At 39.3% G+C, this 18,299-nt stretch overlaps 2 protein-coding genes across 2 annotated transcripts in view; one reads left to right on the top strand and one right to left on the bottom strand.

The window, feature by feature from the left end:
• TOMM70 (translocase of outer mitochondrial membrane 70) overlaps positions 1-5,766 on the bottom strand; it is a 34,669-nt gene extending 28,903 nt beyond the window's left edge. The window contains exon 1 of the mRNA XM_030328925.1: positions 5,056-5,766. Within this exon, the coding sequence (XP_030184785.1) occupies positions 5,056-5,382 (327 nt within the window). The 5' untranslated portion in view covers positions 5,383-5,766. The remainder of the gene's footprint in view (positions 1-5,055) is intronic.
• The window catches only part of LNP1 (leukemia NUP98 fusion partner 1), a 38,793-nt gene continuing 26,124 nt past the window's right edge, over positions 5,631-18,299 (top strand). The window contains exons 1-2 of the mRNA XM_030328928.1: positions 5,631-5,666; positions 12,127-12,290. The gene's annotated coding sequence lies outside the window, so the exon portion shown is untranslated. The remainder of the gene's footprint in view (positions 5,667-12,126; positions 12,291-18,299) is intronic.

The following is an 18,299-nucleotide window of genomic DNA, read 5'->3' as shown; positions in this document are numbered from 1 at the left end:
GCAATAAGGACTCACTGTAAATGCTCAGCAAATATTTACAAAATATTATTCTGATAATCACATATAGTTACTGTGAAAGGAAATGAGCTGGAATCAGGTAATCTATGTGTAAGAAAATAAAATGGGTATCACCATAATACACATTTACATATATCAAAATATAGACAAAGTGGTTTAACACTGTTTCTTTTCAATGGCTTCATTCTCTTAAATTTACCAAATTCCAAAAGCATATTTAAAAATTCGAATCCCAGCTTAACAGAAGTAGCAATCAACTGTGGAAAACTTATAGCATGAGAAAGTCTTTTAAAAATACTTTTATCAACCAAATATTACTTTTATATGAATAAAACCTATTATATGAATAACACCTGAGATAATAAGTCCTTTCCCGTATTATATATATCCCAATATTTCCAAAATCTACAACCAACCCCACCCACTGAATCATAATACAGAACACTCTTTACCTAAGAATTCATTTGTAAGAATGCAGGTTCTGCAGGATTATGGTTGTAGTTCATACAAAATCAAGTGATTTATAAAAATAATGTCTAAGTAAGGTTTAAGACTGTTACACCAAGTTCTAGGTTGACTGGTGGAATAAAAATGAAAAGCTGAATTCTGAAAAAATATTCAACTTGTGGAGATGTGGACACACACACACACACACACGTCAAAGAATGAAGCTTCATTGGTACACTGACTCAACACCTGCTTTGTACAAGGCATTTATTAGGTTCTGAGAATAGTGAGATAGAGCCAGTCCCAGCCTTCACATATTCAAGAGTATAGTAGGAAAGATATGAATAAGCAACTCTAGTACTACGTGGTAAGTGCTATGGAAGGGAAAAGTTCAGTGTTATGTAATCACATAACCTATGCCCAGGTAAAGGGTTCAGAAAAGGTTAAATGATCTACATGTTGTGACTTGAAGGATGAGAAGGTAGAGTATTAGGCAGTGTTCACAGAATATCCAAAGCCAAGAAATAAGAGGAAATGTCAAGAGATAAAGTTGAAGAGGTAAACAGGATCAAGATCATGGAGGATCTTAAATGATGATGAATTTGAATTTTATCTGTTGGGCAATGAACAGAACACCACTTAATGATTTTAAGCACATAACTGTCAGGATTTTATTCTGGTAGTGACAAATGGATTCAAGGAAGACAATGAGAGTAGCAGTTATTCAGTTGAGAAATAATGGCCGTGGGAATGTAGCAGTCAGGCTTAAAACTCTTCTGGATGTTTTTCTGGATTAGATGTCGAGAATATGCCAATAGTTAAAAGTTAAGGATGATATCCAAGTCTCTGGCTTAGGAAAGTAGTCTGATGAGGCACATTAGTTGGTATTCTCAAGAAAAACAGGAAGGAGTCTGGATGTGAAATACCTGTAAGGTAATGAAGTGAGAATTCCCCCTTAAATTTGGGCCTCTTGAGAGGTGTAGGCTATACACAAGAAATTAGGAAGTTATCAGTATACGTGATAAGTTCCTGCACAGCAAGCAAGCATCCAGTGAAGGTGTGGAAAGTAAGAGAGTGCTTATGATAGAACCATGAAGGTCACCAAAAGGAAGAGGTAGAGAAAAGAGCCTGGAAAGGAGACCAAGAACAATCAGCAAGGGAGGTATCAAGAATTTTTTAAAAGGCAAAGGAAATCAGAATACAATGTGTCAGAAGCCACAGGAAAAGTTATGAAATTAAGAGAAGACAATGTAAAATACTGCCAAGGATCAAGTTAAGATAAAGACTGAAAGATGTTCACTGTACTTAGTTACATAGAAATGTCACTGGTGACCCTGGTTTTTCTTTAAAGTTTATTTATTTTGAGAGTGAACAAGTGGGGGAGGAGCAGAGAGAGGGAGAGAGAGAATCCCAAGCAGACTCCGTGCTGTCAGCACAGAGCCTGATGTGGGGCTTGATCCCATAAACCATGGCTCAGTCGTCACCTGAGCCAATACTAAGAGTCAGATGCTTAACTGAGCCACCCAGGTGCCCCAGTGACCCTGATTTTTAAAAAATGACTAGAAACAGATCATTTGAGGGGAGAGAATTACTTCATTTCAAAGATGACTGAAAACACCAGGTCACTCAGTCTTTGCTCTCCTAATTAAAATGCTTAAGTACATTTCTCCTTTCCCATTCTAGAGGGCTGACTTAGATTAGTGGTTTCTAACCATTTCATGTGGGATAACTACTGTGTAACATTAAAAAAGCTTGAACACCAGAGTAGCTATTTTTTTTATCAAATTAAAAAACAACAGGATAGAACGCTACTATAGCCAATCAAAGTTTTAAATAAATGCACCTTTCAAAAAATTCTGTTTGAAAAAAAAAAAAATACCTAAGACATCTGTGCAGCCAGAATACCATACTTGGTATATATGTGGGTGTGGTAGTCCCTTGTGATACCTCAGAGACTCAGAGATTGAGAAGCCATATGGATAAGATGATCTTCAAAGAATCTATCCAACTTTGGAAATCTGTAATTCTTCAAGTCTTTTTAAAAACATTACTGAAGCAAAACAGCACCTTGTGGTAGGTTTTCCAGTGCCCCCAAATGGAACATGATTTAATACTTGAAGTATTTCAATGTCAGATGCTATCAACTGTAATTAGATGCCTTTCTTTAGTGAAATCCTAAAATCCCCATTAATTAAACAGAAATATGAATTTCTGCTTTTACTTTCCGGTGTTTATTCCAGAAAAAAAGATAACTGGATACAGTCTACATTGTACACAAAAATCTCAAGCCAGCCAGTTTTATTAGTTCATTTTACATTAAGGCAAACATAGGCCAACAGACAAAAAACAATGATTTTCTCTTTTATTCACTGAACCTTGAATAGACAGTATTTGTCCATTCCTTCATTCCCTTAAAAATTATAGCTATTGCTCAGGTGGAGAAAGAACACAGCATCAGGATTCTGCCAGTTTTTCCATCAGTTGAAACAAATGACTTCCTTATTTACAAAACCCACTAAGGTTGCCAACTGAAAGGTGCTATTCAAATATAAAGCAATTTCTCCAACCACAGATAATAAATAAATTATAACTAGTGGTCAGTTATATTTAGATAAATCTAATAATAATTCTAAGGACCAGACTATAAAAAAGACAAAAAATAGTCTTTCAGTATTTATTGGTCCATCAGTAAAAACACAAATTTCCTTTACAAAAATGGAAAAGACATTCCTACTGTTGCTTTAGTGAAGAATCATTTAGTAATTCAAAGCAAGAATATAAGCCCACAAATTCCACAAGGTGAACAACCATATGTGTGTTTTGCTCAGTTTAAGGTCAAAAATAATAAATCATTTTAGAGCAGTTCAAGTTACACAAAGAAGTCAATCTTAAAATCTAATTTTTAGCAGCAGTGAGTTAATAAAAAATTATTCTGATAAAACGACAAAACACTCCAAAAATTTAAAAATCATCACCCTGTTATCCCAGGCAATGCTGAAAAACTAAAAATGGACTCAAGAAAATCTAAAATCTGTAAGACAGTTTGCTAAATTCTATACCAATGGTGTACTAAATTCAAACACCGAATGAGTGAGACAGAGAAGTTTTTGAAACTACAAAAAAATGTCAAAAAGTTTCATGTGTAAGAATTATTTTTTTTTTAGTGATTATAGAACTAAAAGCTTTTATATATTTCTCATTCATTCATTATTCTTCCGTGATTAAAGTTAAACTAACAAATGAAATAAAAATGACCAGAGAATTTCAGATTTGTCATTAGCATTCAGAATCACCAATTTTCAGGGCTGGAAAAAATGAGACTGAAAGAGAGTATTTTAATTCTCTTATTGTATGGGATGACACTAAGATCAGAGTGATCAAATGACTTTCCCAAGGTGACTATGCTGGAGAGCCCACCATAGAGTGCACATTTCCTAGTTCTCACAGTCCATAGGTTCTTCCAGCTTACTACACTGCATTTTTCTACATTAAAAAAAAAAAAAAAAAAAGCTGGGGTGAGGGGGCAATGTTTTACTCTGCCATTGCAAAGACTGTCTCTGGCTCTCTTCATGGCCTAGCACAATGTCTGACATATATTAGGCATGAAGTTATGGTAGTTCACTCCCACATAAAACTTCCTTTAAAGCTTATTTGACTACTTAGCAAAACCATGTCTTTAACCTGAATAATGTAAGGTGGAAATGACTTGCAAATGTATTTAACTGGGAGTTTTTTGATCAAAGGTTTCAATGAACTCTGATTTACTCTGGAATTACCACTGTACAATCCGAGAGGCAGATAAAATCCTCCACCCCACCCTATCCCAGTATTGTTAAATGTAGCCAGGTCAATTGCCCACAGCTGTCAGATACCAAAAGGATTTAACAGTCTGTTCAACAAAACCATACAAAGTAGTTCAGCAGATACTCTGATGCGTGGCCTGACATCAAAGAACCTTTATCACGCAGGCCAGGCTTGGTCTGGTAATTTTTCAGGTAAAATTTAAAAACGAATTTAAGATGCTTCTACCCAGAAAGTTTAAAAACTCATTCCCATAGATAAAAAAGCAAATGCTACTCAACACCATTTCGCTTTGCCAACCAACAGTCACTGTATTTACCCATCCCATACCCTAAGACTTCAAATAACGGGGTGGCTCATTATTAAAGGTTATTATCTATCAAATTCTAGGCCTTGGAAATCACAATTCCTATCAACCACAATGTACTAATCATTCATGGAATCTGGCTTCCCTCACTAGTTAAACACAATCATCACATTTGCAAATATCCCCCGTACCCAAAACACCAGAGATAAATGCTGTGTCACTCAGAAAAAACAAAAAACAACAACAAAAAAAACCCCACATATGTATTTTTCTGAAACTAAAAGGAAACTGTCAAAGAAGGCCGCTAACCTGTGCCCTCGGGCTATTCCAATCCCTACAAAAGCATCCAGAAATGTGCGTCCCTAACCTCATGTGCTTCCAGGCAGCTTTCGTCTGACGGGAAGCCCCCTGACCTGCACAACTCGTCAAGAAAAGGCTGCACCCGCTGGGTTCCACCTCCACGGCCCAGGGCTACTTCTCACCATTTCCAGGTGAGCACCGGAGCCGTCGGGATGTCCGCTGCCCGGGGCCGGACTGGCCCTTCCCTCCGGGGTCTTCCGCTCGCTGTTGCGCTTTAAACCGCCGGCGTCTCCTCGGCCCCCAGCCTCCCGGCGCCGCCGCTGCCTGCTCCACAGGTACATGGCACCTGCACCTAGCAGCAGGGGAGCCCCGACTGCCAGCGCCAGCTGCCATCGCGGCAGGCCCCCAGTGCCGGGGCCTGCAGTCGCACCGCCGCCGCCCACCCCACTCCCGGAGCTAGGCGCAGCGGCTGCGACCACCGCCGCCTCCACAGGCTTAGAGGCGGCCATGACTGAGTGTCCTCCGCCACCGCCTCACTGCTGGTCGCGGGCGCCTCAGTCACCAGATAGCGTGCGAAGGAAGACCAGAAGGAGGGAAGGGAGGCAATGAGCGAGCGAGCGAGCACGCTGGGAAGCAAGAGCGGACGACAGAAAAGGGCCAGAGGTCACCGGAAGCCCAGGGCATGCCGGGCCAGACCCTACCGTCCTTCTCCTCCCGTCTTAACCGTAGGCGGGAACGGAAATAGGGGAGAATTACTTCCGGGTTAGGGGGAACAGGGCGGGAGAGAGTCGTCGTAAGTGGCTCCTTCTCTTTCTTTAAGCCCCCTCGCTGTTTGTGACACTAGCTTCTGGAGTTTTCGGCCTCCAGTGGTAGCCAGTGTCGTCCTCTCCGTCTTCAGAGGGTCCTCTTATCTTGAGAAGCGGAGGAGGGGCGCATATAAGTCGGATCTACAGTGCGCAGGCGGTCAGTGGAGGATTTGCAGCAGCCCTACGAATGGGCGGGAGTGGCTGAAGAGTTGTGAATGTTATTGGCTGGCAGGAGCAGTGGGCGGGGCGTAGCCCAAATAGCCCAATTTATTGGTAGAATTTGGGCCTCGTTTTCCCGTTTCAGCCACGTAGGCGCTTCTTAGATTCTCAGGTCCTGTAGCTTGGTTTTATGTCTTCATGTCTGTGAAGCCAGTGGATTAGAAGGACTTGTAAAGGTGTATGAAAGAAGAGCTCAAAGCTATAGGTAGCCTGTTGTGTCACTGATTCTTTTATTTCTACTATGGCCAGATTTTAGTTTGGAGGCATTTAGATTGGGGGCAGATAGCAGAAATCAGAGTTGGGGGAAACGGGTAAATCTAAATTTGCTTCGGCCAAAACGGCTTGAGTCCCTATGGTTCACCGTCTGCACCAGTTACGAAAGCGATGATGATGTACGGGAACTGAGTGGGTAGAAATGCGAAGACCTAGAGTTCCCACCTACTAGCGGCTTTCCAGTACATATTTGTGCCTTGTGCTGGATTTCTCCTGACACACCAGCCCACATCGCGATCCCGGGAGCACCCGCGCCCCCCGCAGTGCTTTGATCCGCCCGCTGCCTTGGGTGTTTTGCACTAGCTGTCTCAGATTTCTTGCTTCATTCCTAAACCGAAATGTCAATCCATAGCTTTCATATATCGAATAGCTTTGTCAAGTCCTTTCCCCGTGCTCTGGACCAGACATCTTAAAATACAAGCATTTCCCTTGCAAGGAATTTTTCGGAAGTCATAGTATTTTCAATTGGAAAAGGCAGGTATTACTAGAGAGTCAATTCAGAGCTATGACTCCCTATTTCAAATACACTGGTCTGCAAACCCTTATAATAAAAATTTAGAAATGATCATTTTGCTTTGGGGCACAACAGAATTTTCAACATCACAGTAGAGCTACATAAAGATTGAAATACAATGTAGTAAGTGGCACCAAAATAGACGGATTAAATTAGAATGGGCTGATTTGAATGTTTCAGGATCATTGCTTTTCTCCCGCTTCATGTAGATTCCAGTTAGTAAATTGCTTTCAGGTAAAGGGATTCCTTAGTAACAGACTAAAAGATGAGCTAAAAATAATAGCAATTGGGGCGCCTGGGTGGCTCAGTCAGTTGGGCATCCGACTTCGGCTTAGGTCAGGATCTCACGGTCCCTGAGTTGGAGCCCCGCGTGGGGCTCTGTGCTGACAGCTCAGAGCCTGGAGCCTGCTTTGGATTCTGTGTCTCCCTCTCTCTCTGACCCTCCCCATTCATGCTCTGTCTCTGTCACAAAAATAAATAAACGTTAAAAAATTTTAAAAATAATAGCAATAGAATTGAGTTGATCAAATAGTGGTTGGGGTAGGTAGTCCTCTTCCTTCTTGATTCCCAAACCTCAAAGGAAAGTCTTCTGACCCTTAATGTAATTTCACCCTTGCCTCTTCAGAATAGAATTAGGATTTTTCTTTCTTGAAATTTCCATTTTTCAGCAGCCTCCGGGGATTGTAGAATGCTAGTAATTACTATTGGCAGGAACTAAGTCATTTGAAGGTTTTTATTTTTAGCTGTTACTTATTTATCAGAATAGGTAACATTGTTATGGTTGCAATACAAGTTATAAAAGTTTTACTGTGAAAAATCTCCCTGTCCCCAGCCACCCAGGTCCCCTTTCCAAAGACATCAGTGTTAGAGTTTCTTGAAACACTTTAATATTTATCTAAAGGGCTGCTTTTGTTGGTTTGATTTTTAAGGTTGTCATCAGTAAATGAATTTGTTCTTGTTTCTTTTGTGATTTGTTAAACATAACATTTTCATTCCCTAGCCTATTCATCTTTTTTCCCATTTTCTCTATCATTTCCTAATTGATTATAATATAGAACTGCATGTCACTAGTTCTATGACCTTATTGACCTGATGCATAAATTTCTAAGCTGTGAAATAGCGAAAACACACCTCTCACACCTTTATATGAAAGATTTAACTAGATAATATTTAAGGTCTTCTTCGTATCTTGTTTGTTGCAAAATAGCAGACATTCACTGCTTAATTTTCTATTTCTAAAATTTGAAAGGAGAGAAGTAAAATTGTTTCTAAGAAAACTGAAGTTTTGTGTATGTGAACACAGACATTTTCTTTCTCTTGCTAGATTCATGGAACTCAATAGAAGATTTCTTTATCTCTTCTCTGGTCTGTATCTTAGGAGTCAGTTGAATGAGGTAGAACATCTAATGGACTGGGATGCAAAAGACCTGAGTTTTGTTTTGTTTTAGGTAGGCTCTATACCCAACATGGGGCTTGAACCCGTGATTGTGACATCAAGAGTTGCATCCTCTACTGCCTGAGCCAGCCAGGTGTCGCAAGACCCGAGTTCTCATTCTAGATTTTAATACTACTGAGGTGTGTGTGTGTGTGTGTGAGAGAGAGAGAGAGAGAGTGAGAGCACCGATGTGACCAGTGGATTCGATGATTTCTTTTTTTAAAATGTTTATTATTTTTGAGAGAGAAAGCATGAGTGGGGGAGGGGCAGAGAGAGAGGAAGAGAGAGAATCCTAAGCCGGTTCCGCATTCAGCCCGTGGGGACCCCTATCTGGGGCTCTAAGCAGCTGGATCTCAAGACAGTGAGAGCACAGTCTGAGCCATTATCAAGAGTCGGTCGCTTAACTGACTGAGCCACGCAGGTGCCCCAGATTAGATCATTTCTAAGGCTCCTCATAGCTTTAAAATTGTATAATTCTATGCCCTTAATTGTCATTGCTACCTGAAAGACTTTATTATTTGTAGAATTGGTAGATAGCTGCTTGATTGGTGTTCAAGCCTTCCAGTGAGTCCACAGACCCTCTTTTCTCTATTTTATCTTTTCTGAATGCTGTATTAGGGTCCCAGCTTCCAGAACCTCTCTTCTATGTGTTACTCTGCACCTAGCGACTAGATTACTCTTTCCAAAGCATAACTCCAATTTCATTCTTGAGCTCAGAAACTTTTAGACCTTCTCTACTTCCTATAAGGTTAAATGCCTGCCCACCCCCACCTCCTTCCATACACTTCATCTATTTTATTGGTCAACACTCATAGCACTTGGCAGTATTTGAAATTATTTATTTATGTGACCCCTCATAGGACATAAACTCTACAAAAAGTTTGTTCATCTTGTACTCCAGAGCCCAGAAGATAGTGTAAGGGTTAATTTTATCTGGTCAACTAGTCCACACGGTGCCCAGATATTTGGCCATATATTATTCTGGGTGTGTCTGTGAGGCTGTTTTTGGATGAGATTAACATTTAGGTAAAGCAGATTGCTCTTCCTAATGTGAGTGGCCCTAATCATTTGAAGGCTTGAAAGGAATAAAAAAGCTGATCTTCCCTCAGTAAGAGGGAGGTTCCACTGCTTGACTGCCTGTAGCTGGGACATTGTTTTGTTTTGTTTTGTTTTGTTTTTGGTTTTTTTTTGTTTTGTTTTGTTTTGTTTTGTTTTTCCTGCCTTTGGAATTAACTGAAGCATTGGCTCTTGGGTCTTGAATTTGCCAGCTTTCAGACTGCAATTTGCACCATCAGCTTTCTTGCGTGTCTCTCAACTACAGATCTTGAGACTTCTCAGCTTCCATAATTGCATGAGTCCCTTCCTTATAACAAATATCTTTATAAACATATATATCCAATAGATTGTTTCTCTGGAGCATGCTAAGTGATACAAATTTTGGTACTAGGAGTGGAGTGCTGCTGTGAGAAATATCTAAAAATGTGGATGTGGCTTTGGAGTTGTGATGGGTGGAGGCTGAGAGAGTTTTCAGTTATGTGCTAGAAAAAGCCAAGATTTCTGTGAAGGAACTATTGGTAGACAAAGACATTTAAGGCAATTCTGTTGAGGGCTCAGAAAGAAAAAAGTGAGAGATGGAGACCAAGCATCCATTTTCTTACTGAAATACATAAATAATCATGAACAGAATGTTGGTAGAAATATAGATGTTAAAGGCTCTTTCAGTGAGGTCTCAGAGTAAATGAGGAACAGGTTACTAGAAACTGGAGGAAAATGATCTTTGTTATAAAGTGCCAAAGAACTTGGCTGAATTGTGTCCTAGTGTTTTGTAGAAGGTAGAACTTATGAGTGATAAAATTGGATATGGAAGCTGTGGTCTGGGTCCCTCCTATTGCTTTCAGTAAAATGGAAGAGGAGAGAGATGTACCAAAGAAGAAACTGTTAAGCAAAAAGGAACTAAAAACTGGAGGTTGGAAAATTCTTAGCCTATCCATATTGCAAAAGATGAGAAAGCTTGTTCTCAAAGAAACACTAATGGTATGGCTGAACAACTGTTTGATAGATCTTGAGTACAACTCATGAGCTTCATCAGCCATCTCAGCAGAGCCAGGAGTAATACCAGAAGAAACACTGCCAGCTGGGACTAAAGAGGACCAAAATGAAGGGGGAACGGCAGAATGAAGGAAGGCTATTGGACTTTTGTGATATATGACCATATGGGACCATAGAGCTACTCTGCTATAAGCATGCCTTATCTTTCAAAAGGGAACAATGACCCCAGAGGCTGTTCAAAAATGAAGACTGCCATTCCCACTACAGAGTCAGAGGGCAGGGCTGGTTCCTCCTCTATTTCAAAGGGTGGGCCCACCAGGTGCCTCAGAGGCAGTCACCCTTGTAGAAAGCTGCATGGACTGGGCTGTACCCCTCCCTCACTGAGGTGACCCTGCCACCCAATTGGGCCTGGAGGGCAGAGTATGGAAACAAAGAAAATTATTCTTGAGCCTTAAGATCTAATGGAATTTGCCTTACTAAATTTTGAACTTTTTTGGGACCCCTCAACCCTTCTTTCATATTTCTCCTTTTTGGAATGGAAATGTCTATAATCTGTCACATCATTGTATTTCAGAAGGAATTAACGTGTGGTTTCACAGGTTCACAGCTGGACAGGAATTTTGCCTCAGGATAAATCATAAGTCTCACTCAGTTTTTTTCTGTCATCCATGTTTGATTTGTATGATGTTGAAACAAGACTTTGGACTTTAGCTTTTAGAGTATATGCTGGAATGAGTAGTTGGGGGCTATTGAGATGAAATGAATGTATTTTACCTGTGAGGACATGAGTTTTGGGGGAATAGTGCCTCACTGTGCCAAAATCTGTATTAGTCTCCTAGGGCTGCTATAACCAAATACTATAGACTGGGTGGCTTGGACAGCAGAAATTTATTTTTCACAGTTCTGGAAGTAGGGAAGTCCAAGATCAAGGTTCTGGCCAATTTGGTTTCTAGTGAAAGCTCTATTCCTGGCATGTCCTCACATGACCTCTCTTTTTTTTTTGTGGTAACTGAGGGAGAGAGAGAGAGAGTGTGTGAGAGTGAGTGCTTATGTGCACAAGTTCTTTAGTGCCTCTTCTTAGAAAGGCACTAATTGCATAGGACCAGGGCCCCACCCACCTTCATGATATCATTTAATTCTAATTATCTCCCAAAGGCTCCATCTCCAAATACCATCACATTAGGGTTAAGAATTCAACCTAAGAATTTGGTATATGCAGGGGAGACATGAACATTCAGGCCAAAGCATATAGTCAGCACTCAATAGATACTGTTTTAAGGAAATGATATTTAAGGGTATCAAAAAAGGAAAAAAAAATGACATTTAGGATAGAATAGAATTTTCAATTACTTAAAACAGTCTATTTTAATAGTATATATAGTATATCTACTATATATGAGCCTTCCTTTAAACTCCCAAAATACTTCTCTGGAACTTTCTTAAAACAGAACTCTTTTTACCTTGTTTTATAGAATTATACTTGTCCTGCCTCATCTATTAGACTATAATCATCCTAGATCAGAAGGTATATCTGATTCATCTTTTATCTTATACAGTGCATAACACAATGTCTCCTGTAATGCTATATGTCAGAGCAAAGGGATATGCTTTCTCTTCCTGCATTGGACCTGCACAACAATATATATTTCCCCCTCACAACTCCTACATTGCCATAATTATTTGTTCTCATGTGCTACCCATATTCAATTCTGAGTCCTTGAGGGGTGGAAATAATGTTCTGGTCATTTTGTGCTCCTACATCTATTACGTGGCTGAGCACATAATAATTGTTTGTTAACATACTTATTTTATCCACCCAACATGATACCTGAAACGTGGTCAGTGCTGAATAAAGAGTTGGTGAAGGGTTTGTTGAACAATTCCCTGACTGCTGCTTCATTTCCATTACTGTTGCCAAAATTAATAATCTAATGCCACCATTGCTGTCCAACCACAGGTATCAGCTAAGAGACCAGCTCATGCTGTCACTGCTGCCATCACCAGAAATAGTCTGCTTCCCCACCATCCACCATCATCCTGTCTACTGGTTTCCAGTCCAAGCATGCTGTAGTCATTGTTACCATCTGCACCACTGAAGCTGCTTCCATTGGGACCTGACTGGTTTGTCCTTCATACCCTACTTATGATATATAGAAGTCCATGTTTCCTCTGAGCCCTCATGCTGTTAATTTTTCTCTAATTTTTCTCCTGATGGATTCCGCCTTATTCAACTTCCATCAAAGCATCCGTTAAGTGGGTGGTACTTCTTTGTTCTCAGGGGGAATGTCACTTTATGATTCAATCAAGTAGCTGCTCTTTTTGCTGTCAGAAGGAACCTCTGCATTTATCCTTAACCCTAGCTCCCTCTCCTTAGCTGTGACTGATTGTGCATGCATATACTTGATGCACGCATTTGCTACCTTTCTGCCCACTCACAGATTTGTTAAGATCTTTCTATCCTCATCAGTTTAGTTCATCACCACCCACAAGAATTTGTGTCATTTGCACATGTGGAAATGTTGCCTTGCCTATACTTATAAAGATATTATATATAGGTTACATGAATTGTGCCCTACACAAGAAGGCTGGATCAAGTGGGGGCTAAGGTCCAGCCTGCATTTTGTTCCTCAGTCTGGTATCAGGCTGTGTCTGCCTGGAGAAAGGTGCTCCTTTTTCTGAATTGCATGAAGATACTGTCCATCACTAAGTGATCAGCCTGCAGTGGAATATCCACCAAAAAAAGGGTACCATTTTCTAATTCATTCCTATTAGACTAGGAACCTTGGTTATACAAACTTGATCTTAGCCTTGATCTAGCATTGAACCTGAGGACCTCTAGGCTATACTTCCCCTATCTTTACCTTTTGTTGTTTTTCCAAGCCAGTGGAAACTAGCTTCAAATCCAGCAATGAGGAGGAGACTCAATTTTGCTAAATTATGAAAAAATGTAAAACCATGAAAGATAGTTTCTGTGTCTATGTTCTGGTTACCTATTGCTGCTTAACAACCTATCCCAAGTAGCAGTGGCTTAAAGCAACTTAGTGGCTTTGAACAACCATTTTATTATATCTTAAAGTTTTATTGCTCAGGAGTTTGGGCAAGGCTTGATTGACTCTCCTGTTGGTGTCAATGGTTTATACTCCTGGCAGATGGCCTGATCTGGAGGGTTCCAGAAAGCTTCACTCAGTGCCTGACACCTTGGTGAAAATGGCTTGAAGACTGGATGCATTTCAGATTACTCAGGGGGACACCTTCTTGTGGCCTTTCCAGCATGGCAGTCGGGGCCATCTCAGGGTTCCTAGAGAGAATGTCCCAAGAGCCCTAGGACGAAGCTGCATAGCTTTGTAAAGCCTTGTTCTGCCACATTTTATGGGTCAGACATGTTACTAGGGCCAGCACAGATTCATGGGGAGGTGAATTAGACTCCAACTTTCCATAGGAGAAGTAGCAAAAAAGTTGCAATTATTTTTACTCTACCACCATCTTCTACTAAGATTTAACCAATGTTACTATCTTGCCATAATTGCCCATGACACAATTATAAAAACATTTTTATTATGGAAGCTTTATAAAGATCATCTGGAAGTCTAAACAAATTATCATACCTAACAATGAAATGTTAGTACTTTTCTCTTTTTTAAGTCAAGAATCAGTCAGGGATTTCAGGTTCTATTACACAGTACTGAAGGTGTTAGACAAAATAATAAGACAAAAAAAGAAATAAAAGGAGATTGGAAAGGAAGAAGTAACTTTTCATTATCTATGAACAATTTGGTTGTCTCCATAGAACCCCCCCAAAAGTATAATTTACTAGAAATAATAAAATAATTTAGCAATGCTGGTGGATGAAAGATTAGCACTATTCTTAAACTGGTCCCTTATGTTTGCCAAACTATTGGCTATTTTGTGGTTCTCCTGTTCTCAGGTCTGGCAGATGCCCTGTTGCTTCCTTCTTTTTCCTCCTGCTTGGACAGCTGTCCCAGGTCTTAGCTTTTGGTGGTTTGACTCACACTGTCCACTTGGGGGCGGAGCCCATTTTGTCATCAATATTTGCTGTAGAGTTGTCTATGGATATGTTCCTCTACAATTGTTCTACTGGCTTTTTTATGTGGGGATTCAGAGAGATTGAAAACCTATGCTGTCTTCATTATTGTCATCCCTGAATACCTCTAGCTCAACAGCATTTTGATCTTGTAGCTACCCATTTAGAGAAGTTTCTTTTTCTTAGTATTACTCATTTTTCTTTTTACTTTTATTATGAAATAATTATGGATTCGCAGAAAGTTGCAAATAAATGCACACGGAGGTCCCATGTACCCTTCATGCCACTTCTTCCAGTATTGACAACTTGCATAAGTATAGGACAATATCAAACCAGGAATCTACAAAATTTATTCAGATTTCATTAGCCATACATGCACTTGTATGTGTGTGTTAAAATTCTGTGCAGTTTTCACACATGTTTCATGTAACTACCATTGCAATCAAAATACAGAACTGTTCCATCATCACAAAGTTTTTCTCATGCTAAACTTTTATAGCCACAACCCCCTGCTCCCAATCCTTAACCCTTGGCAATCACTAATCTGTTCTTCATCTCTATGATTGTGTTATTTCAAGAATGTTGTATAAATAAAATTATATAGTATGAATTCTTTTCAGACTTTTCACTCAGCATAATTCTCTTGAGGGCAATCTAAATTGTGTATATCAAATCTGTATATTCATTCACGTGTAGGTTTTAGCATGAACATAGGTTTTAATTACTCAAGGGTAAATACCCAATAGTGCATTATACCCAATACTGATTTATTTTGAGAGAGAGAAAGAGAGAGCATGCATGTGCATGCCATGAGTCGAGGAAGGGCAGAGATAGGGAGACAGAGAATCCCAAGCAGGCTCCTCACTGTCAGCACAGATTCCAATTTGGGGCTCGATTTCACAAACCGTAAGATCATGACCTGAGCTGAAATCAAGAGTCAGACACTTAAACAACTGAGCCACCCAGGAGCCCCACACTTTTAGTTTTAAAATGAACTAGCAAACTGTTTTCCAAAGTGACTGTACCACTTTTAAGTCCTACCAGCAAGGCAAGAATGAGTTAGCTTCTCTGCTGCATCTCCAGCATTTGGTGTTTACACTAGTCTTAATAAATTTTATCCATTCTGATAGGTGTTTAGAGTGATAACTGATTTTGTCTTTAATTTGCATTTACCTGATGGGTAATGATGCCGACACCTTTCCTTGTGCTTATTTGCTATCTATATGTCTTTTTCAATGAAGTGTCTTTCATGTCTTTTGCTCTTTTGTTCTTTTAATGTTGAATTTTGACCGTTATTTACATATTCTAGAAACTAGTCCTTGTTGGATACATTGTTTGCAAATATTTTCTCCCAGTCTTTAGCTTTTCTTTTCATTTTCTTAACAGGGTGATTTACAGAGCAAAAGTTCTTAATATGATGGGATCTAGCTAATCAGTTTTTCCTTTTATGAATTATATGTCTAGTGTCAAATCTAAGAACTCTTTGCTTTGTTATTTTTTATTTTTAAAAATTTTATTTTTAAAGATTTTTAAAAAATTTATTTATTTATTTTAAGAGAGAGTGTGTGTGAGTAGGAGAGAGGCAGAGAGAGAAGAGAGAATCCCAAGTAGACTCTGTACTGTCAGTGCAGAGCCTGATGTAGGGCTTGATCCCACAAACTGTGAGATGACAACCCTAGCCAAAATCAAGAGTTGGACACCCAACCCACTGATCCACCCAGGTGCCCCAAGATTTTATTTTTAAGTAATATCTACACCCAAACCTACAACCCTGAGATCAGGAGTTACATGTTCCACCAACTGAGCCAGCCAGGCACCCCTCTTTACCTAGTTCTTGATCTCAAATATTGTCTCCATTTTGTTCCCTAGAAGCTTTATAACATCACAACTTATATTTAATTCTGTGATCCATTGTGAGTTAATTTTTGTATAAGGTGTGAGACATAGGTCGAGATTCATTTTTTACTTTGTTTTTACTTTTTTTATTTTTTTAAACAGGGCAAACACACGTGTGTGCACTGCCAGATGGCTGCTGGAAGATTCAGTTTTTAAAATGTGAATGTCCAATTGTCCCAGCACCATTTGTTGAATAGATTGTTCCTTACTCCCCACCCCCACTCTGCCAAAAGTGCTTTTGCACTTTTGCAAAATCTAGTTTAAATATATATATTTATATCTGTTCCTGGATTCTCTGTTCTGTTCCATTGGTCCATGTGTGTCTTTCTCTATCAACAGAACATTCTTTATTGTTGTAGCTATACAGTAAGCCTTCACATTGTATAGCATGATTTTCCTACTTTATTCTTCATTTTCAGAACTGTTTTTAACTATTTCATGTCCTTTGAATTTCTATAAATTTTAGAGTAAGCTTTTCTATGTCTACAAACACCTTGATAGGCATTTATATTAAACCTAGAGGTCAGTATGGGGAGAAATGACATCTTTACTCTGTTGACTCTTCTAATTCATGAGTAAGCCTTTCTATTTATTTCATCTTCTTTGATTTCTTTTTATCAGCTTTTTGTCCTTTTCAGCATACAGTGTCTGTACATGTTTTGTTAGATTTGTATCTAGGTATTTCACTCTCTTTGGAGCAATTGTAAATGGTATTATAATTTTAATTTTATTTCTGTGTGTTCATTTTCAGTATGTAGAAAATGCAGTTAATTTTTCTTTGTATTGAGTCTGTATCTTGTAACATTGCTGAAACTCACTTCTAGGTTCTAGGAGTGTTTTTTGTATATCCCTTGGAATTTTATATAGAGACAATCATTATCACAAATAGAGACAATTTAATTTCTTTCTTTAAAATCTGTATGCCTTCCCTCACCCCACTTCCATTTTTCTTCCGTTATTGAACTGGATAGAACTTCTAGCGCTGTGTTGAATAAAAGTGGTGAGAGTGGGAATTCTTGCCTTTTTCCTTATCTCAGGGGGGAAGCTTTCAGTCTTTCCCCATTAAGTATGACATGCATGAGTTGTTTTAAAATAACATCTTTCAGGGCACCTGGGTGGCTCAGTTGTCAAGCCTCTGACTTTGGCTCAGGTCATGATCTCACAGTTCGTGAGTTAGAGCCCTGCATCAGGCTCTGTGCTGACAGCTCAGAGCCTGGAACCTGCTTCAGAGTCTGTGTCTCCCTCTCTCTGTGCCCCTCCCCTGCTTGTGCTCTCTCTCTCTCTCTCTCTCTCTCTCTCAAAAATAAATAAACATTAAAAAATTTTAAAATAGCATCTTTTCATGATTACAAAAGTGATGCATAATCACTTGAAGAATAGAAATAAGTATAAAGAACAAATAAAAATTATCTGAAATTCATGATTCATAGTTGATATTTGAGATCATACTAATGAATTGTATATATTAGGGTTCTCCAGAGAAACAAAACCAATAGGATGTGTGTGTGTGTGTGTGTGTGTGTGTGTGTGTGTGTGTGTGTGTGTTATGGAGAGAGAGAGAGAGATTGAGAGAGAGATTTATTTTAAAGAATTGGCTCACATGATATGGAGGCTGGCAAGTCCAAAATTTGCAGAGTGGGCCAGCAGGCTAGAGACTCATGGGTAAGCAATATTGCAGTTGAAGTACAAAGGCAGTCTGTTGGTAGAATTCCCTGTTTTGGGGGTAGGTCAACCTTATTTTCTATTTAGGCTTATTTGATTAAATGAGGCTCACCTGCAGTATGGATGGCAATCTGCTTTACTCAAAGTCCACCAGCTGAAATATAAATCTCATCCAGAGATCTTGCCATTTGCAACAAACATGGATGGATCTAGGGGTCTTATGTTAAGTGAAATAAATCAGATTGAGAAAGACAATTAACATATGATTTCAATTATATGTGGAATCTACAAAATAAAACAAATGAATAAACAAACAAAAAAAGAATTAGACCTATAAATAAAGAGACCAAAGTGATAGTTGCCAGAGGGATGGGCAAATGGATGAAGAGGAATGGGAGATACAGGCTTCTGGTTATGGAGTGAAGAAAGCATGGGAATAAAAGGCACAGCATACACAGCATAGGGAACATAGTCGATGATATTGTAATGATGTTGTATGGTAGCAGACATAGCTACACTTGTGGTGAGCG

This window comes from Lynx canadensis, chromosome C2 (assembly GCF_007474595.2).
Source record: "Lynx canadensis isolate LIC74 chromosome C2, mLynCan4.pri.v2, whole genome shotgun sequence".
Taxonomy (NCBI): Eukaryota; Metazoa; Chordata; class Mammalia; order Carnivora; family Felidae; genus Lynx; species Lynx canadensis.
This window is presented reverse-complemented; position numbering and strand designations above follow the sequence as displayed.